Here is a 22,514-nt window from a genome sequence, read left to right on the forward strand (position 1 = left end):
GTGTCACCCCTGTGCCTTGGATCATCCAAGGCACAGGGGTGACACAAACACGCCATTGTTGTAACCAAGGTGTCGAACGGAACCGAACCGAAAATCGGAGCTGAACCGGAATTTTTTCACGAACTGGAACTGAACCTGAACCCGGAACTAAATATAATAGTGTTCCGAACCGGTTCCAGGAACGATTCAGGGCTCTTCTGTTTCACGCGAATGCCCTCTGCTCTACCTGGGCACGCTCGCATCGCGCTCATGACAACGACACAATGAGTCGGCACTGCTTTGCAGATTTCGCATTACACAGCTCCACTTAGCGAGGGATGTCGCTTGTGCGAATTCACACTTTCTTGAAATTTTGCTAAACACCTGAAGCTTAGTAACCCTCAAGTGTTGTCCGTCTTCGCAATCTTATACTTGCGCTTCCTCTTTAGTGGTTTCCCCACGTAGACAATTTAGCAATAACAATGGTAATGGTACCGTGATGGTTAGCAGTAACAACAAAAATGATGTAGCAAATCACACTGTTATGGCGAATTCGGGTGGTCATTTCGTGGCAACACGGCCTAGCGCTCGGAAATTGCTAGGTCGGAGGCCGAGCTGGGTCACGTGACCGTTGCCACCCGAACATGAGTGCTAGGAATCTAGCGGTTTTAGTTACTTGGATCACTCTAGGGGCATCGAGGTCGCCCGTCTCCGCGTTCTGTCGTCGCTAAGCCACGTGATTTCAACGTGCGGACCAATGAGGGCACTCGCCACCGTTGCAGTGCGGATGTGACGACACCGGATATAGTTGAGCAATCCGCTGCTCGATCGTTTTGAGACCGGGCAAAAAGTGCTAGCATTCCGAGCGCTCGGAAAGCACCACGCGAACATGCGAGATTGCTTCATTTTGACCAAGTGAACATGACTGCTCGGGATCTGGCAAAAACAAAACTTGCTACGAAATGACCACCCGAATTCGCCATTAGGGGCTTGCACGAAGTACTAAACGCTGTTGCTCGTCGTCTTCTTACATTGTCCTCTAAAGCTGGGTGCCGGTGGTGGTGATGGTGAAAAGGCTCGCCGTTGTCGGCCTCACAGAGATGGGCAACGTCACGACTGACGCCCTGGGGGAATGTGCGTCCTGGGCCGACTTCTAAGGGAACTGTGCCGACATATGTCTGAAAACGTCTGAGGAAAACCCAGGAAAAACCCCAGACAGCACAGCCGGGACCGGGATTCGAAACCGGGTACCTTCCACTCTCGACCAGCTGCCGTGGCTCAGTGGTTAGCCGGGTGCCGGAGTGTGATATGAAGCAAGAGTTAAGCTAATCGCTAAATACTGACCAAAAACACCATAATTCACTTATTTTAGCTGACTAGCATATTACGTTTACAGTGTCACGAATAAACGGCATCGGATACATATACAGCATATGGTGGAATATAAACATGTACGGTATGTATGTGTAAGTATATAGATGATATAGCGCTCAATCTGTTTTATGCCCTCCATGTGCCGGCCTTACGTGAGCAGCTTCGGGACTATTCAGATATATTCGGTTTAGAAGAAACATCAATTCGATTCGGAATTCGAACACTGAATTCCATATTTGATTGGGAAATGGAATAGGATATACGATTACACGCTTCGGTGTGCCAAAAATTCAAGTATTTACACCATCATAGTAAAAGATCAACGTCCGAAGTCAACCAGTCCACGCGTATCAAAAATGAATGTTCCTCAGGGGACATTTTTCCTGGCCTGTAGCAACGAAGAGCGTGGACCCCTCCGAACATATGCCCGGGCTCACTTACAATGCAGAAGCTAGAATACGATATTGACGTAGGCATTGATGATAGTTTATATTATGCATACATAGGCGTACAGTGAATACAGTTGGTTAATCAATGTGTCATATAGTCAAGAGATATGATAATCTTGCTTTCGGTTGAGTACGAATTCAGAAAGCATGACAACTCTCATGGTTGAGCGGAGGATATTCTTGATTCATCAGTTTCAGTGTGCTGAGGCTTCTTTCAGCATCAGCGACAGCACCTGGTGTGGTCAGAAAATAGAATCCTGACGCAAATGCAAGGATTCAGATATATCTCCTGGGGGCTTTCTTGTATGTGTACGTTAAAAAAACGGCTGCATGACATTACACCCTACTCTCTGCTCCACGCAGTGGATGCTTTTCTTTCACTGTCGCTTCCTCATCGCCTTCCGCGACACTACGCATCCCTTCTTCACCGCATGCGGCTGAATGTTGCATTTACACCAGTTATAAGGCAGCGTCTTGGCCGTGCGCCCTCGGACCTTTGTGCATCATGATTTGCGCGCGCAAACCTGCACCACCTACTTATGGACTGCCCGGACTACCAGCGGGGGCGGGAGATCTTGCAGCACGAACTGCATGAGATCGATCATCGCCCATTTACCATAGGCAAGGTGCTGGGCCCATGGTCCAGCCCCGCTCATACACACCAAAGCTCTGCGTCACCTTTGGGATTTCCTGTCATCAACACGCCTCTCCACCCTGCTTTGATGACCGGACTCCTCATCATCATCTCTCATCACGTACAAGAGGCACTGGGGCAGCGCCCAGCCTGCTGGCCGGCATCAGCCCCATCTCATCATCGTATCTCTGTCTGTCTGTCTGTCTGTCTGTCTGTGTGCGTGTGTGTGTGTGTTTGGCGTTCTCGCTTTTTCTCAATAACACGAAACGGTATTCCATTATAAGATCATTGGCATCGATGTCTACCATTTTTACTTCAAAATTTTTGCTGCGATTCTCCAGTTCAAGTTCTCAGTGACACTGCTCCAAGTTGTTAGCGTTTTACAGAAATCCAAACAATTTTTACCACTCCACGAGTTGGTCGACAAAACAGAAAATATGGCCTGATCAGTGAGAATAAGAAATATAACTGCGATTTGAATTTTCGTTCTGCAGAAAGACGAGTCTTCCTTTTTTTCTCTTTCTTTTTTTTTTTTTTTGTCACTTTTAGGAGAAGGTAGCAGACATTGCAGAATTGCTTCCTGATATTGTCGCGTTTTCTGTACTCCGCAAAATAAAGAGAGGAACGGAAAGAACAGACGCAATTTGTACAATACAAGCGGTGCAGCAAATGGAACCACTTTTATGTCCCTCATTAAATGGCGTGCAGCATTTATTGTTCACTAAGATTAATGTTGACTAAAAAAAAGCATGTTTTCCAATTTCGAACAAATTAGGAGGGCGAATGATAGCATTTGATTGGCAATGACCCGGTTCATCAGATGTCCACAACGACGCTCCTGTATTTTTGGGCACACGGAACCGCCCGGGACCATTTCTTCCGCCACGCAACCAGGGACCAATTTTTCCGGGACTATTTTTTTCCGGAACTTCGTTCAACATGCTCTACACATTCTCGCTCCTATAGTTCTTCAATCTTCGGTCTGGAGGATGACTGGCTTGGTTCTTTGGATGATTGGATCTCATTTCTGTTTACCCACCGTTTTAGGCATTCAAGAACAACGTTACTTCCTCTTATAAGTAGAACTCGGAAATTTACGTGCTCAAACCATGAAAATAGACAGGTATGTAGACCCTAAAAAAAAGAAAAAAAGACAAAGGAACAGCTTCCGTGGCATAGTGGTTAGGATGATCGCTTTCCACGCCGAGACTGGGAGGTGACACGGGTTTGAATCCTGTCACCGGCTGTGCTGTCCGAGTTTTTCCCTCGGTTTTCCGAAGACTTTCCAGACGAATGTCGGCACAGTTCCCCCTGAAGTCGGCCCAAAACGCATACTAACCCCCGTGCCCCCCACTCCTTCCTGCTGTCCTCTCTCCATCTGTCCACGTCTGTACGCCGCTCATAGCCACAGTTGCTTCGCGACGCTAACACGGAATTTAAAAAAAAATAAGACCCTCAAAAACATCTAAAAAGCCAAGAACATACAAAAACACACACGTTGTAACACATGCCAAAACTACTTCTAATGTACGCTTCACGACGCAGACTTTATACTGTGGAATTGTAGCGAATGCTATACAGAACCATTCGATGACGCCAGTGCCTGACTGCGACGCTGTGCAGCGCCAAGCCTCCTTCCTGCACCGCTAGTTCAAGCTCACTGGGTGTTATCGTTGATTCTGTAACATATATTCAGTTTAATTTTATTTCAGTTTATTTTTACTACTCGTTTTCTCTTATGTCTACTCGTTTATGTAGCTTTAGCAGCTATGGTGTAGACGGCGTTCCATGTTGATATCCGTCCATCGACCACATTTTCTCTTAAACGTTTTGTCAGCCACACTCTACCTCAGTTATAGGCGAATTTTTAATCAACTGTGGTGATGATGAAAGGTCTCGCCGTTGTCGGCCTCACAGGGGTGGGCAACGTCATGACTGGCGGCCTGGTGGATGTGCATCCTGTGCCGACTTCTAAAGGAACTGCGCCGATATATGTCCGAAAGCGTCTGAGGAAAAACCAGGAAAAACCCCAGACAGCATAGCCGGCACCGGAATTCGAACATGGCTACCTCGCAGTCTCGACGTGAAATGGCCAGCACGCTAATCACTGAGCCACGCGAGCTGTGGCATCGCTCGTGATCACAGTTGTCTCGCGACGTAAGTCCACCAATTAGGAACATGCTGCATGCGCATGACAAGAGAAGAGTGGCGGTGGACGTGTTTGTCACGTTCAAACACACATTGACTCACGATAACCCCATTCAAACCCACACATTCAGCCGAATTCAAACTTGATAAACTTCCACTTCCAAACTGGACTTGGTAGTCTCCATTAATTCCACCTTTCTCACCCTATGACCGTGTTCCAAATGCGGGAGAGGAAGACCTGGCCTCTGTGGTTTCCCGCCTTTCGGTACATATATGAGCACTCGGATGTTCTGGACGTTTGGTGCTTATGAGCAGCTTCTCCCCTCCTGCTCATTTCCACCAAACGCTCAAAACCACAAACTTTTTTTCGGTGCATATATGGGCGTTTGGAGGTTATGAGCATTTGGTGCTTATGAGCTACCACCGTCAAATCAAGTCGCGAAGAAAGAATGTAGAATTGGAGTTGTACGAGAGGCGATTTCAGAACTGCATCTTTGCGAGACATTAATAAAAGGCGTGAGTTCTGAATGAGACATCGCCCCGTTTGACTCAACCGTGGTCTACCGTCAATATACCGCTCAAACGACTTTCACTGCTTGGCGCCGAAGCAAGAGAGACCCAGGTAAAATTTCGATTGTAGCTCCGTAACGGAATCAAAGTTTTGAATTATGATAACATGTACGAAATTAACATTGCGTGGAACGTAATTTGAAGTGAACTTGTTTTTGCATTTTAATGCCCCTTTAAAACTCCCAATGGTGGCACGACAAGAAAAGTAGCGAAGTTTATGTGAGAGAGAGAGAGAGAGAGAGAAAAAAGAAAAATGGGGCAGTTCCGTGTACGATGATCATCTTACATCAGACTGCACTGACGGGGTCGAAGTCTACCACGGGGACAAAAACCCAGCAACCTGAGAAAGAACATTCCATGGACACGGAACGGAGATAACCTCTGGTCTACATAAGAGAACAAAAGGGGTTTCGTCCCTGCTATCTCATTGGATGGCTTCCTCAAAACATCTAGGGCCGATATCTGGCAAGGTTGTCAGAACTGTCCAGGCGTGATTTCAACTGCCAGAAAGATGCGTCCCAGGAAGTGCTGAATGGTAAGTTGCGATATTAACATGTTCGTAGTCGATGCTTTTGGAGGGATACATGATATGCCTTTTTGTGCGCTTATGTTTATTCGCTCGGAGGCGCTCGGACTCCTAGCGAATGCACGCCTCGGAGCGTCTCCGAGCGAATAAACTTAAACACCTTTTGTGTCGAGCCTTGAGCTGCCAAGATCATCGAGTTTTCTTTGCATTTATTTGGTAAATGCAATCGGCCTATATATTAGAGAGAAACAGTGCATCGTACGCTGTCGCCTTTGCGTGCGTAAGGTTCGACCTTGTTCAAAAATCCTACGGATATTCTCACAAGAATTATGCTTTCTCTTAGGATTTCTCACAAAAATGATGTATTCTCTTAAGTTTTCAACATCGCACGTCTCACAGAATATCTTTCAACGAAATCATTGTCAGATATGCATCTTTAAGAGAAACTTCAGTATAGAGGATTTTAAGAGAAAACAACTTATTCTCACCATCTCTCAGGACTCCTTGCTAACACCGTGAGATTATCTCAAGATTCCAGAGAGAAAGCCTTTCTCACAGGATTCTTACAGAATAGGCTTTCTTAGAAATTGCAGGAGAAAATCTCATAGCAAGAGGGCTTGGGAGTTTCTTACACTTACACAGACTGGGAACGAGTTGGAACTTCTTCTACAAGATGACAGATATAAGAGCTGGATGAATAACTAAAGGCGACAGAGTACGATGCACTAAAACTCTAACAGTAAGTTTTACTATCCGCTCCATGCTGTAGAGTTTCTCCAGCAGCTGGAGCACCCTCTACGAGCCACGTGTTAACGTTTGAGTAGTAACTTCGGGGCGGGTCTCCTGCTTTCCTTCGGTTACACTTGTCTCGCTAAATGGTATCCACTAAAGCGAAGTTTATACAATCGCGCACCTTTATTTAGTGGCTCTAGGTTAGACAAAGTTACACTGCGCGTCCGTTTTCTTTTTTTTTTTTTTTTTGTAATGAAACATGTATGAGACGCGAAGAGCTTGCTATGCATGACTCTTGCAAGGCAAACCTCGCCGAAGTGAAAAAGGAGTCGAATACTCCCAATTTCTTCCGTCGGTTTGACATTGTTACGGTGGCTGGTTTTTGCGGTTTCCTTTCTCTTCATTTTTTATTTATTTTTCGGTGGGTTTTAGTTTTCCTGGTCTCTAACGGATGGGTTGGTGTTCTCTTTTGATACATTCCTTGTGGAATTCGAGGGAGAGGTGAAATTACGGTCCTACACGATAATCCATATAGGAAAGGCCCGTAATAGATATAGTAAGTTTTAGCATACCGTACGCTGTCACTTTTGCGTATACGGAAGGGATAGAGTCTTTGTTCAGCGCAAAGCCCTGCTTATGTCTTGCGCGTGCGAACAGCCAACGCTGTCCCTTACGTGCGCAAAGGCGACAGCGTACGTCATACTGAAACTCACTATTAAGTGTGCAGCAAAATACGCGGAAATCCACCCATGTTCAATGACAGAATGTCTAAACATTGTTGTGTAGTTCTGCATTTTCGAAATTTCATTTTCGTTTCGAACGTTTCTGCAGAGTATACTATTAAAGTTGTGCAATGAACTCTCACAGACATAATTTTGTTGATGCCAGAGAGCCACCAGGCCAAGGAAATGCCAGCTCAGTATCCATGGCAATTTTAATCGAAATTTATTATCACCTGTACCGTTTGTGAATACTTTATGAAAATTCGGTGACCAACGTAGCTGTGACCTACCTCTCCGCGTGTTTTAACTCTATATATCTACCCCCAACCATAGCAATACCATAACCGTTCAACCACACATAACAATTGGGGAAACCAACAACTGCTGAGATTACATGCGTGCGGAAATAGAATTTCGCAAAAGTCAGGGATTTTGGCATGATTCCAAGCCAGCACACGCTGCGACAATGCCCCGCGAAATCTTCAACACTAGCTGAATTATGCGCATTCACAGATCCTTGACCCTTTGACAGCACTACTTTGTCCAAAAATCTGTCCAGGAAGTTCATGGGCCAGAAACCGTGCCATAACAACAGTCAGCAACTTTAGCTATTTCTAAGGCCAAGTAGAGCAGGAAGAGTCGCGACGCAGACAAATCGTCTAGTCAGAGCAAGCGAGGTGCCCTTGCTACCCAACATTTTGCACAGCGTCGGTAGGGGACATACGACGCTGGTTCCACCTTGCGCATTGCGCAGATCCAGCACGCTATTCCTTATGTACGCAAACGCGACAGCGTACGGTGTACTAAAACTCACTAAAAGTGAGTGTTAGTACGCCGTTGATGACGTGGCTTCAGAAGTGCCGTGACCTGAAGCTATCGTACCTTCCGAAACCACTGTTGATTGGGTGCGGTAGACACCGTACTTCGCACTCACTGGCACGCTGGAAAAGTACACTGAACTTGCACTCGCAGAGCCGTTCCGAGGGGGGGGGGGGGGGGACAACACGGTGGGCAAGAATGCGGCAGCCGGCATAATAGTCACCCGCACCCCCCAAAAAATGTCATGTGATGTCTTGGGAACAGGGGAGGGGTGCGCTTCAGGTTTATTGTGCCTGGGAGCATGAATACTGGCTTTAGAGGGAGCTAGTACTGAGGCACCCTAATCGTGCCCCATGCGGACCTATGTTGCGTTAAGTAGGCGCCCAGGAGCGCGAGTGTTTCAGACTCCACTCCCGACACAAGTACCACTCGCGCACCCGGGAGTGCGAGACTCCGAGCCGCTGGACGCGCATCCGTTTCGAAATGGGGGCTTTGAAGCAGACGACAAGCTCCAGGGTGCTTGAGATTTTCCGTGACGTACTTCAGACGACCTTCAAAGTGTGGGCTCGGAAGCAAATACGGGTTGCCCGATGCTACGACTTCAGAAATCTGTAATATTTAATATATAATATTATATACTGTAATATACATATAATTAATACATGTAATATATATATAATGTGTTATCATGCCTTCTTATTAGTGGCCAACTTTCAGACGGATAACGGCGGTTATTCGCGTGAATTGCAGGTCGTTAATGCAGTCATCTTCACATAGTAAACAGCTCCTATGGAGTCTGTTACAAATTCCTATCTTTTCCACTTCGTTCGTTGTTACAAGGAAAAGCCTTCACAACCGCCGCCGTCTCTTCCAACGTAGCTATAGTATAGGTTCAAACACAACCAACGTGTCCACCGTCTGTGCACTGCATGAGCAGACAACAGGAAGCGGCATCAGCGAGCGAGCAGTGTAGCACTCCAAAGTTGGTTTTCGCTGTTTAGTGGCCGCTCCGAGTGTCTCATACTGCCGATTTGAGTGACATCGCAACGGCTCTGTGCACGCGCTATAATCGGGCGCACTGCTCCGTCTTCGCAACGCGCTCCTGGCTTGAATATGTTAGCGCAACACATTGATAAACTTACCATGTGCAGATAACACTTGTTGAAACGACAGGCAGTCTGACACCGTTGCATATCCTACATGTCTTCCGTATTTGCGGAGCAGGTGAAGTCGTCAGGCAAAGATGCTGTAACGAAGCCTGGTACTTCTAGCACACGTGACCTCTGCTACCAGTCGACAGTTGGAGTTCAGCAAATTCTGTTTCCCCGAATGCAACTATGAACAGGATCAGAGACGTCGTCGCAGCATTGGGCAACAAATGCATCGTCTGCCATGAGGAGCAGGAGTGCGTGAATTTCATGGAACACATGAAGTCTCATAATCCTGTAAGTATTTTTTTTTTTCAAGTACGTACATTCTAAGGAAATACAAAGAGTAAATTAGGGAGCAACTACAGCTTGTAGTCGGCGATCACTGAAGAACGCCCTCGCTAAACTTGACAGCCGACCTTTTACTGTTGAGGAGGTACTGAGGAGCTGGCCAAAGCAGCACCAACAACCTGCGCTGTGTGCCCTGGCGACCTATCTCAAGGACATACGTGCTGAAATAATCTTTTGAATCATTCAGTGCTTTCACACGTTAAGCGTCACGGAACAGCTGGTCGCACCAGTGCGACCTACGTTTCTATTTTTTTCTTTCTACTTCTATTCTATTTTGTAGTCCCCAATGTTACAACAACCCATCATTCTCGTCTCCCAACATCGAAGTTTACTAAACTTGGCATGAGCATGTACTTAGTCCCGAAATGGAGTAATTGTTATGGTGCTACATCTTGTAAGTCCATAAAGAACAAAAGTTTCTTTTAACTTATCGTGTTTGCCGTCATTTATACCAATTTACTCTTTTCAGCAGCGCTCGCACTCTAAGATAAGAATAGTAAATGTAGCGAGACTATGACTTGTACCTTTTTTAACTATATTCTGCTCGTCTTTACTCTGATCGCACCGCCTTGCTTTTGCTGTCCTCGCTGTCCTCGCGTAAAAAAAAATATGCAGAGACGTGAAAACTATCTCTCTTTCACACTCTTTCACCACTTTCCTTCGCGGATATACTCTTCTCTACCACTTACTCCGAGCCCACTTTTCAAAGACTGCAATTTCGAAAATTTCTCAAGTCTCTTCAGTGCGTTGCATGTCACAGTTCTGCAAAATAGCATAAACGTGGTTGTTCCAGTATAGGAAACATAATTAGGAATGCAATCTGATTTCATATGAAAATATTATTATTATTATTATTATTATAATTATGCCTGCCTAACTGGCGGCACGTTGTTCGACTAGAGTCACTAAATAAGCTTCATTAATAAGTTATTTAGTGACTCTACTTTGTACCAGTAGTACACACAAATGAGACGACGTTTTTAGTCGCTTCCGAGTCTTCATTCGCGTTCCCTGTCTTCCGCGGAAAGAACAAAAGGCTTCACCCCAAGAGTTGCATCGTCTGAAAATCAATGTCGTAATCCTGTGCGGAATGTGGTTTGTTATTACGACTTAGTTCGCGTTTGCTTTGTGTACAGACACCACTCCGGTAAAGCCCTTGACATAAAGATATTACAATACGAGAAGCCACATTTAAACGTGACTTTCTTCTGATGATTAGAGTTTTTGTGGCACATCGACAACAAAGGTCATAATGTGCCAACACTGTGATTAAGATGAGACGAGTTTAAAATAGGCGAGATGTTTAATATAAGCAGAGAAGTAATATATAAAATGCCAGTCTAAACCTACAAAAGGTTTATAATGAGAATGACACATAAAAAATTAAAAAAAAAAACTACTAAAAGGGGTGATAGCCTCATCAACAGACTTTCTTATCACTTACTGATTTTTGTTTTATATATATAGTAGTTCCAGTCTACTAAGTCGGTGGCGCTGTTGTACCATCTGACGTCATTTGTTTGTAAACAGGGAGAGGTCTATAGGCAGCCAGTGCTAAACAGCCTTAGCAGATTGCAAGCACTCTATAGGAAACGATACGATAGATGGGGCTGTTGTTACAAACTCACGGCCCCGTTAAATCGCGAAGCACACAAGCAAGAAGCGTCTTCACTAGTTGAGGTCTGGGTTAGAACTATCTTGATTTACAAAGAGAAAAGACTGTACAAAGAGGGAGAGAAAGAGCGGTAACTTCATACGTATACATATATGTACACAATACATGGTGTTAGTGTGGAGCGAGCGAATTATTCTGCGGTGACGTCCGTCGTTTGAATAAACGGTTATAGTGCTTAAAAACGCCATCGATTAATTTAGATAGCACCCGGATTAAATTGAATAGCACCTTGATTATTTCAGAAGGCACCCCAATTACACTGAATGGCACCTGCATTATTTAAGAAGGCACCTGGATTAAATCAGATGGCACTTGGACTAAAATGGGCGGGAAAACCAGTAATACAGCCTGTCGTTATCGTTCATCTACGATTTAAGTAGTATTTGGCATGTTACGGAAACCCTCCTTTATTTACACACATTTCTGGCGTTCGATATTTTGGAGCACTGCTACTTGCAGCTGCCAGATGAACTTTACAATGGCGTCCTCGGACACTGAGCGCACATGCCAAAGAGAGGCTTGTCAGACGATAATTTTTCTGATGTCATTTCCGTCAACTGCCAGTCCACTTCACACGTATCTCCTTTCTGTTTTCTCAGTTTGTCCCAACGTCCGTGTATCTGAAACACTCTCACCTGCCCAACGGACTCTACCAGTGCATCGTCTGTGGCAAGCAGTCTACAAGAAAGGCTTTCCTTCGACCACATTACATTACACATGTAAAAGAGACGCCCTTCAAGTGTCCGAAATGCTCCTTCGCGTTCAAGACAGCCAACAGGTTCAGTGACCATTTCATAGGAGCTCACCTGGACGGTCCTCCGCTCGGGTGCCCCGAGTGTCCCTTCTGGACAAAGCGGCCGAGAGCGCTGAGGAAGCACCTTGCCAGACATTCTGGTCGGGCTAGAGAACGTTGCGAAGTTTGTTTCAAGTGGCTTGACGTGAGCAGCATAAAGCAACATTATTTCCTACACACCGATGAGAAGCCCTTCCAGTGCAGCGAGTGCAGTGAAGGATATTCAGCAAAGGGTGCCCTGCTGAGGCACATTAAGAAGGTGCATTCCGGCAGGAGACAACCGGACGAAACTTTGATGTCCGAGGAACGTGAAAACACGGATGCTGTCGTCTCGATGCAGTTGGAGGCCGTTACAGGCTGTCAAGTTATGGCGGCGCTCGGCAACAAGTGCATCGTCTGCGACACAGTGCTGAGTCACGGCAGCAACATCTGGAAACACATGAAAGGTCACGATCCGGTAAGCTTTTATTTTCTTCCTTTTTTTTTATGTGAGTCAACAGATAAATTAATGATGATGAATGGGGAAATTCGCCACCTGAGGTGCCGTCCACTACTGTTCACTGAGCAAGGGGTTGCTATATTTCCTACGGAATACTGTCGCGCTCAGTCACTGTACTGTACTTTCTACACTATACGCTGTGCTTCAGTTAAATTTACCTCAGCATCGAGAGACTCACACTCACTCACTCAACGAAGAACAGAAGAGGGCTATTGCTATGGCTATATGGACCATGGGCTACGTTTCGTTATTCTGCACGTTATGTGAGGCGTGTGAGACATTCAGGCGGGGCGATGCATTCAATTAAAGTGATGGAGATTCCTTAACACCCCACAGTATTGTTGGTGGAAACGGACGACGTAACTGATGCCCCCCCACCCCCTCCTCAATGTGCTTGGGATTATTAATGGATGCCCAACGCATGAGGCGTTTCCCCAACGCTTTATCCAGCGGCCTACCGCGGCGTTAGACGAGCGGCGGCGAGCAGTAGAAACGCGGCTCAGCAGCCGCAGCCCGAGGCAAGCAGATATCGGAGGCGCGCGTGGGAAGCGGCGGAAGCTAGACTCTTGAAGAAATTGGACTATTTAGATCTAAGAAAAGATCTTCCAGGAACAGCACCGCAAGCGGTACTGCCCCGACGACCTTTTTATCGGTCGCGCCTTCGAAGACACGGCCCACCCAGGGACCTCACAGACCGCGTTATCAAAGGGCCCCTCTCTCAAGTATATGAGGGACCGGCTCCCATTTGCCCCTCTCCACCGCTTACGCGGATTTGAAGGGAGACTCTATAGTGGAAGCGACTCGGCTACTCACTCAAGTGGTCCCAATGAGACGATAGCCTCGGGTGAGTTCAATCCGGTCGCGCCAGTTTTCGGGAAAGCCCATTGATGGCGGCATAAGGAATTTGCTTAGATTGCTCGGGTGGATCGCGTACGGCAGGCGATTGTTGTGCATGTTAAAAACATAATTCTTGTGTGACCGTCCGGGTCTAGGACATTTCGGTGCAGACGTTTCGGAGAACGGACACTTCGGTGCATTGACATTTCGATGCACGGACAATAGACCTCTACCCGAGACAGACTGAAACCGAAACAAATCGGAAGGGGAGGGCTGGATTCCACGAATGTGCACTTGTTCGCTGCCGGCATAACCCACTACTATATGGCGGGCTAGAAGGACTGGTGTGCCGTTCGCCGGTTGTCACAGGGTAGTTTCATTTTAAATCGAACAACGTGTGAAAGTCGTATTTTTTAATTCGACCAGAAAAAATATATGTTAGAGGACAGTTCAAACGACGCAAATCGCGCCACGTGCGACGCTCGTGCGTGAAGTAGTTTCCGCGTAGGAGAGGGGGAAAGTCGGAGGCTGCATGGGCACGCTTTCTTCTGGACCGACTTTGACGGGATCTAGCACCGCTGACTTTATGTCTTGGAACTGGAGGATTTTTGTGATTATAGGCTGCACCATAGACACTGTCCACAGCTGCCCACAGAACTCTGAGAGCCACAGATTTTCTGTTAAAAAATGCCAAACTTGGCGTAAACGTTCAAAAAGGCCAAACTTTGTTACCAATTTTCGTCATGACGGACCGTCTGAGAACATCGAGTTTAGTGCCATTCGATAGGACGTTGAAAGAGCTTTCGTGCTGTATAGAATTCATTTTCCTCAGCCCAGTTGTTTCTGTGTTATTAACTTGAGAATCACACATGGTAGGCTAAAATTGCCAATGTTGCATCTCAATTTTCTCAAAAATGCCATCATCGATTTCTTTGATTATTTTTCGAAAGGTGGCGTCATGTCTGTACTTTAGACGTCAAGTGAGACAATCTTTTATTTTTGGCTGAGAGACGCGCAGCGATTTTTTTTGTCAGGCAGGGTGCACGAGGCTGCGGCCTTGCGCGCCCCACCCACAAGCACGCGACCTTCAACCTCTTCTTTGCTATATGTGTCTCGTTGACGGAGAAATCAATGACCACACTGCGTGAGCTTGTTGTAGTGTCCCCGGAGCATCACTTTACGTTTACCCAATGGTCTCTCAGTTCCGTCAGGCTCATTCAAACCGTGGGGGGGTACATGAGTTGCCTGTGCGCCCTTGACGAGAAGCCCCAGTTCGACGAACATACCGACAAAGCAGTGAGAAGAAACGAAGCACTTCGTAGAGATCTTTATCCACTGGTAACATCTTAGCTTTTGTTTCAGGTTGCCGCCACTCCCTCAGGCAGTGTGAAAGGCACGTCCTTTTCATTGGTAAAAGAACGAAAACTGAAAGTTTCGAAAAACGTAAAATGTGCCCATTGCGAGACCCCTGCAGGTGGTGGCTGCCACCAGTGGATTAGCATCATCCGACAGCTTTAGACATGACCTTTCACATGATATAAAGTGACTGGCTTCAAGCGCATTCTTTGTCCGCCTAGTATCGCAAAACCACGAGTGGTACGCGAAAATTTTGCATGTTCGATCTTAATTATTTCTAAAAAGCCGAAATATTTTTCACGATTTATTCCACAGGGGCAGAATTATGCCGGTACTTTGCGCTGCTGGTAAAGTACCTTTTCTCCTTTTGATTGAGACGTAGGGCTACCTTTCCGCGGAGCGATTTTTCCACACAATGGCGCTCTTCGAATGTTTACGTTTTGCTTCGTAGTCTGCTTTGTAATTTAATGCCCAGGTGTTGCATTATGTACTTATTTTGCACTTATGGTACGTATGTTTATTTTTTCCTTTGGAGACGCAGGGCAATACTTTCGTGGGCGACTTGAACTTGCTATTACGCACTTTCATGGGAGTCGCACGCACGTGCGCATATTCACTATTCTCCCGCACATGTGCTTGAGGCAATGCACATACGCACGCTATGAGGCTGTCGTGCGAGTTCATATTAAGAAGGCAGAACTACGGCCACAGGGGACAAAAAGTTACAACACCTGAGAATACAGATTTGTGGTCGCGCGGTTGCAGTCGCCTCTTAACTTGGGCGCAATAAGTGATAGTTCCGAAGGTGTGCATGCTCGCTTTAATTAGTTTTATGCTCCGTAGCGTTATTTCGGAACCACGACGGGTGGTACAAAACCCGTAAGACCGCTGTGATGACAGTTGCTGCTCTCAAGCATAACACGTTCGCCCTCACCGAGATGTGTCAGTGTTACCGTGGGAATCAAAATTTCCGACAGAACAACGCACAACTAAAATCCCTCGTTTCCTGTAGCCGTAGGTATCTTAAACCCTCGGTGTGGTCTTCAGTAGTCCTTCTGGCATCCATGAGCTTGAACCCATTCACCTTATATCATGTGAAAGGACATGTGTACAGCTATCGGATGATGCTAATCCAATGGTGGCAGCCATCACCTGCAGGGATCTCGCAATGGGCACATTTTACGTTGTTCGAAACTTCCGTTCTTCGTTCTTTTACAAATGAAAAGGATGTGGCTTTCACACTTCCTGGGGGACTGGTGGCAACCTGAAACAAAAGCTAAGATGTTACCAGTGGATAAAGATCTCTACGAAGCGCTTCGTTTCTTCTCACTGCTTTGTCGGTATGTTCGTCGAACTGGGGCTACTCGTCAAGGGCGCACAGGCAACTCATGTACGCTCCCACGGTTTGAATGAGCCTGACGGAACTGAGAGACCATTGGGTAAACGTAAAGTGATGCTCCGGGGACACTACAACAAGCTCACGCAGTGTGGTCATTGATTTCTCCGTCAACGGGACACATATAGCAAAGAAGAGGTTGAAGGTCGCGTGCTCGTGGGTGGGGCGCGCAAGGCCGCAGCCTCGTGCACCCTGCCTGACAAAAAAAAATCGCTGCGCGTCTCTCAGGCAAAAATAAAAGATTGTCTCACTTGACGTCTAAAGTACAGACGTGACGCCACCTTTCGAAAAATAATCAAAGAAATCGAAGATGGCATTTTTGAGAAAATTGAGATGCAACATTGGCAATTTTCGCCTACCATGTGTGATTCTCAAGTTAATAACACAGAAACAACTGGGCTGAGAAAAATGAAATCTATACAGCACGAAAGCTCTTTCAACGTCCTATCGAACGGCACTAAGCTCGATGTTCTCAAACGTTCCGTCATGAAGAAAATTGGTAACAAAATTTGGCCTTTTTGAACGTTTACGCCAAGTTTGGCATTTTTTAACAGAAAATCTGTGGCTCTCAGAGTTCTGTGGGTAACTGTCGACAGTGTCTATGGTGCAGCCTATAATCATAAAAAACCTCCAGTTCCTAGACATAAAATTAGCGGTGCTAGATCCCGTCAAAGTCGGTCCAGAAGAAAGCGTGCTCAAGCAGCCTCAGACTTTCCCCCTTTCCTACGCGGAAACTACTACACGCACGAGCGTCGCACGTGGCGCGATTTGCGTCGTTTGAACTGTCCTCTAACATATATTTTTTCTGGGCGAATTAAAAAATACGACTTTCACACGTTGTTCGACTTAAAATGAAACTACCCCACATGTACCCAACGATGTCCCAGTCCAGATATGATGCCAAGCGTATCTCGGTGCTATGCGATCTAATCTCCTCTTGCGGCTGATTTCAGTGCTACTCGTCACTTGATTACTCACCTGCCGTTAACCCACGAGCGTGCCTTTTCTTTGCGCTAGATGGAAAATGCCCCTTGAGTGTCACCTGCAGCGGCAAACGAATGTCACACCTACAGAGTTATTCTAGCAAACGTTACACATTTCGATCGCACTGTAAAAATAGAAGACTAGGTTTGGCCCATCCCAAACTTGGCAGACTGATAGCCATTTATCTGAAGTTTCATTCGAATTTTTTATAAGCGCTATGTCATGTCGCGCGCTGTCATGTCAAGCGCTGTCATGTAGAAAGAAAATTAAAAATGAAGCAAAATCTCGCGCCATGCATTTTCAATGGCCTATCCCACACAAACACCGCCATTTTTTCTTGTGTGTGCTTCATATTCACGTCACTTCAGACAGCTAGCGCTGCCTACAACGATGTGACATGCCGATTCCGACGTTATGCACAAATCCTCATGTTCCACTCTTGTTCTGTATGCTGGTGCCACCTGTGTGTGGTGAAATGAAAATTGTGCGCGTACAGCAGAAAATGGCGGTTTTTGGTGAGATAGGCCATAGAAAATGCATAGAGTGAAATTTTGCTTGATTTTTAATTTTTCTCTTACAGGACCGTAACGGTCATAAAAATTCCAGTTTTGTCGATGTTCAAAATGCTCTGCAATTTGTAACACCACTCCTTGATGTGTTCTAAACTGCTTTGCAAAGGTATGCAATATGAGGCAAGCAAGGTGAGCCGCAAGCAAAGCACACAGAAAAAGAAAAAAAGAAAAAATATCGGCATATTGAGGACGGATGTTCAAATATCTCTATGTTTTTCTAAATATGTCGCGCGGTATCTTATGCAGTCACCAGCGAATAAACGTGCTTTACAATTAACGTTACTTGCTGACGTATCATTTATCATTTATACGTATCATTAACGTATCATTTATATAAACAAGAAACAGCAAAAGTCTCAAGACTGACTCCTGTGGTAGACCCCAGATGTGGTACCCAGTCTTCGCAGGATCACTTAACCACAAACTGGTTCGATCACACAGGGGGCCAGTCCCGGAACAAAGCCATGATCTTGGTATTAGGTGTCAGCTTTCTATAGTTTAAGCACACGCGGTCAAACGCCCTGGAGAGATGCAAAAACAGAATGACAATTTGTAGGTTATTATCTAAAGCTAATGCCAAGTCGTGGGTGAAATATTAGACAGGGCTGTGAGAGCGGAGTAGTCCTCACGAAATCGATGCAGCAAGGAATGATGTTACTTGATTATGATGTTACTTGTTTGGAAAAGATGTGTTTTAAAAATTCACAAAGACGGGACTCCTGCCTTACGTATTGGGTTTACACGAGCGCATTTCCGTTCGTTCCGTGTCTGTGTGTTCGGGACAGTCCCTTCGTCCAACGACTGCGCAACCTACTCGGTGTGCCTTCTAAGAAAATCATTTGGAATATTGTCTTGCCCAGAAGGCCTCAATAACGCGTCCTGGACTAGCCAGTCCCGATACTTTTTGGACTAGCACATCCATCTTTTTCCTCTACCAACCAACCCGCAGAAGACTTGTTGATATTTAGCTTCCTCAGTGTCATAATAATAAATACAGATACAAGTACTACCTAGCCACAACACAGAATGTTCTCCTGCGGCAAACGTTTTTCTATTTTATTGTGTCACCAGAGAGAGAGAGAGAGAGAGAAATACATGATGACGATGATATGGGGATGACTTCCGCTCATTGAGCAGAATGCTACCCCATTGCTATTGGGGGAAAAATGAGAGGATGGTCACCAGACACGACACATAACTTGCGAAAACAACAGGCGCATGAAATACTCGGTGAGCATTTGTCTGCCCTTCGTTCGAAGCGCTTTTTCAATAAGAGGAGTGTGAGAAGAACAGAGTAACGTAGGCACAATTCAATAATATTTCTGTGATAAAGACGCGCATCAGTGCAAGGCATGAGTGAAAGGTTGCCAAATTTTGAAAATATGGTGAATAAGGAACGGCAAAAATAATCTGCTGTAATCTTTCTTTTCGCTTTACCGCGCCGAAAAGAATGCGCATCGAGTTGTACATGCACGGAAATGTCCGTGCATAGCCGTGTCTATGTACCGAAAAGGCCTGCTGAGCATGGCCAACCTCTCTTCTCCTCTTAAACAAAGAACGTCCGCACCGAAATGTCCGGTTCCCTGAGCGACGTTTTCACTTGCAATACAAGTGTTTATCAAGTTAGGTGGAGCTTCTTTCATTGAGAGAGTACGGAAAGGTTCGCATGGGACGCCGTTCATCCGCTGTTGTAGAAACGCTGCATGCGGTTAGCTTTGGGCGTTTTTCGACAGCGTCGCTTGCCGCTGAAGAGAAGCTCTGTGTTCTGCCCACGACCTACTAGATTATAACGACCATGTCATAATCGGCAACCCCTATGAGGAGTTCGTTCGCACGATCCGCTCATCGGCAGGCGAGATCTGCATCATGATTGGACCACGGAAATTTGAATTTTGAACGCGCAGAAGCGGACGTACGACACGTCACGTCGAGACTGGGAGGTACCCGGGTTCGAATCCCGGTGCCGGCTGTGGTGTCTGGAGTTTTTCCTGGGTGTTCCTCAGACTCTTTCAGACATATGCCGGCCCAGTTCCCTTAGAAGTCGGCCCAGGACGCACATTCCCCATAGGGCGTCAGTCGTGACGTTGCCCACATATGTGAGGCCGACAACGGCGAGCCCTTTCACTATAACCACCACCACTGTAGCAGACGACAGCAACAGTTCACATGAAAACGCGTAGAATGATGATGATAACCAACTTTAGAAGGAAGCATCTGTCGTGGGACATCCGCCGCTTGTACAAAAGTACTAAGGTAAGATAAAAGTACAGAGTACTGTAGAAATTGAGGAAGCAATAACCGGGCCGATGTGTAGCTCCACAGCTAGCCTTCAAGTGCGGCGTTGGGAAGGGGTCCGTATGACATGGTCGCTATAATCTAGTAGGTCGTGGTTCTGCCACTCGGAAGACACCTCGTGCACCACTGGGCGGCATACCGAGCGGTAGCTGAATACACCTGTGAGGAGACCGCCATGCTCCATAGGAAACAGAGAAAAAATGTCTGCGTGGCGCTATTTTTTGTTCTCTAGACTTTGGATACCACATTTTTTTTTAATATCCTGTGCATCCACGTCTTGTTTAGCGCATGTTTACAGTTGGTCACCATTCGAACTTTAAAAAAAATCACTCTCTCACTTATAGGAACTCCCGGGACGTCAGGCTAACGGAACCTACGAGTGTGCCGTTTGCGGAATACAACTGAAGAGCACAAGGCGCTTCATAACTCATTGTAGTACGCACACCGAGGAGAGGCCCTTCAAATGTCCCAAATGCCCGTCCGCTTCCAGGACAGCCCAACACTTCAGAGACCATTTCCGCAAGACGCACTTGCCCAAGCCGAAGCTCAAGTGTCCCAAGTGCAACTTCACCACCAAATGGAGGGTGTCACTAAACAAGCACCAGCTCCTTTTGCATTCCGATAAAGACACCAGAGAATGCTGCGAGGTTTGTTTCAAGATGATAACTCCGCACTTTTTAAAATCTCATTACTTTCGCCACACTGGGGAAAGGCCGTACAAGTGCAGGACGTGCAGTAGAGGGTACACAACGGTGGAGTACCTGAAGGTTCACAATAAAAGGGTACATCTCGGTATAAAACGCGTGAGGAAACGCGCCACTTGCAACGTGTGCCACAAGTCGTTACCGAGGTCTTCATTCTTGGTAGCCCACATGCGACGCCACACGGACGAGCCGACAAACACCTGTTGCATTTGTTCCAAGTCGTTCTACCAAGTGAGTGAGTATGTGTCCCACATGTCCAGGGTTCACATAGGGGAGAAGAACTGCGAGTGTCAGGTGTGTGGTAAGGGGTTTCATTCCAGCACGGAATTGAATGTACACATGGTTGTTCACACCGAGGAAAAGCGGTTCAAGTGCCCCGTTTGTGAAAAGGCATTCGCGTGGAAGCACAAGATCGGAGACCACATGAAGACACACAGCGAAGAAAGGCCATTCAAGTGTAATCTCTGCGGGGAGGCTTTCAAGTGGAAACATAACCTGTCGAATCACGTTAGGGCCAAGCATACATGATGGAAAGAAGAAAGAGGAAAATGCGAGCCGATGGGGATGCCAATAAAGAGTCGAAAACAGAGCTGTGTAATTCGCGCAGTTCTTCTCTGCAGTTTGTTAGATCTAGCACCATGTCAAACCAGCGCCGTGAATAAGATGGATACAGCATCTGCTAGCTAATTGGTTTTATAGACTCAAGGCAAAGGGGTGACAAAAACACGCCATTGTTGTAACCAGGGGCGTCGGAACAGGGGGAGCGACTGCTCCCCTTCATTTACAAATGAGGTAGCACGGCTCCCCCAGTCAAAGGCCACTGCCACAGGGCGACAAGTTCTTGTGCGAATTTTCGTTTAAACCACTTTTTTTGCGAGTTAAGTTAGAGAAGAGTTAGAGACAATTGGCAATGAAATCCTCGTTCCGTACCGCGGCTCCTACTCAGACATGCATTTCATGTTCCTTCTGTTGCGTCTTCCATTATTGGAGCTGCCGCACTGGCAATAAGCTAAAAAAATATCCTTGACTGCGAAAAAAAGAAAAAAAAAAGACGCGTTCTCGCGGCTAATAGCGCTCCTCTATCATTTTTGTTTGTAAAGTATGTATAAAAGATATGCAAAATTATGTTTGTATGTAATTATATTAACATTATCTTCTCACTGACATATTCATACACATTACTCCTGTAATGTTAGTTTAGGTCTGCTGTACAAGTATGCACAGGTCGTAATTTGCCTGGAGCACGTTTTGAAATTGTGTACCACCCCTGCATCGCACACATGGGCCCTCAAGGTAAGCAAAAGATAATGATGATGATGTTTATCGTAGCTTTTTTTTTTTCGCTCCCCCAGTGAAAAAATAGTTCCGACGCCACTGGTTGTACTATCCTCAAGCAGGTGCGTTTGGCCATGCGTTTGGCAAAACTGCCATCTTGTCCTGGTCGCATGTCATAGAAAACGTCATTTTGATATCATGTGACTTTGTTTACATGTCGTTTTGCCGCTTGACATATCTTCGTCGTCATAAAGCCAAGAGATGAACGTATTTCGCCAGCATAAACTATGCGGTGCTTCTTCCGCAACATGATAGCCCGTTTGAGTCCTGAGTCCGGTCGTCCTCACAACTTTGGAAGTCGTCAACAGTATGGGGCCTTATGTGCAAAACTGCGCGTTTAACTACTGCGAGATTGTTGGATAAAATAATTACCGTGATCGAAAGACATCCAAAACGTCGCGAAGAAACAACCGCATTGCTTACAGACGGTTTGGCCGCTGATCACGGGCGCCGCCATCTTTAAGGTCACGTGTGCCTTGACGTTTGCTGTGACGTGCGACCAGGACCTGCCAGGATGCATTGCGTTCGCCCAGCACGCTTTCGTCTACGGAGCAATACATTGGGTGCATGGATTGGGTGCCACCCCTGTGATCCAAGGTCACGCTAAAGGACGGGG

The 22,514-nt window shown here is 46.3% G+C and overlaps 1 protein-coding gene across 1 annotated transcript; it reads left to right on the forward strand.

Moving 5' to 3' along the window:
* Window positions 1–5,522: 5,522 nt before the first annotated feature.
* LOC135391281 (zinc finger protein 26-like) lies at window positions 5,523–21,150 on the forward strand. The gene is made up of 4 exons (XM_064621478.1): window positions 5,523–5,689; window positions 9,178–9,398; window positions 11,727–12,377; window positions 20,204–21,150. Exons 2-4 carry the CDS (start codon window positions 9,291–9,293, stop codon window positions 21,089–21,091), a joined length of 1,647 nt encoding a protein of 548 aa, XP_064477548.1. The 5' UTR covers window positions 5,523–5,689; window positions 9,178–9,290; the 3' UTR covers window positions 21,092–21,150.
* The last annotated feature ends 1,364 nt before the right edge of the window (window positions 21,151–22,514 follow it).

Source organism: Ornithodoros turicata, chromosome 4 (assembly GCF_037126465.1).
Source record: "Ornithodoros turicata isolate Travis chromosome 4, ASM3712646v1, whole genome shotgun sequence".
Taxonomy (NCBI): domain Eukaryota; kingdom Metazoa; phylum Arthropoda; class Arachnida; order Ixodida; family Argasidae; genus Ornithodoros; species Ornithodoros turicata.

What these genes read in the sequence shown, in the direction of transcription:
- LOC135391281 (XM_064621478.1), top strand. Translation starts at nt 9,291, where the DNA reads ATGAACAGGATCAGAGACGTCGTCGCAGCATTGGGCAACAAATGCATC. An exon ending in ACATGAAGTCTCATAATCCT is followed by an intron (nt 9,399 to 11,726) that starts GTAAGTATTTTT and finishes CTGTTTTCTCAG; the next exon opens with TTTGTCCCAACGTCCGTGTA. An exon ending in ACATGAAAGGTCACGATCCG is followed by an intron (nt 12,378 to 20,203) that starts GTAAGCTTTTAT and finishes TCTCACTTATAG; the next exon opens with GAACTCCCGGGACGTCAGGC.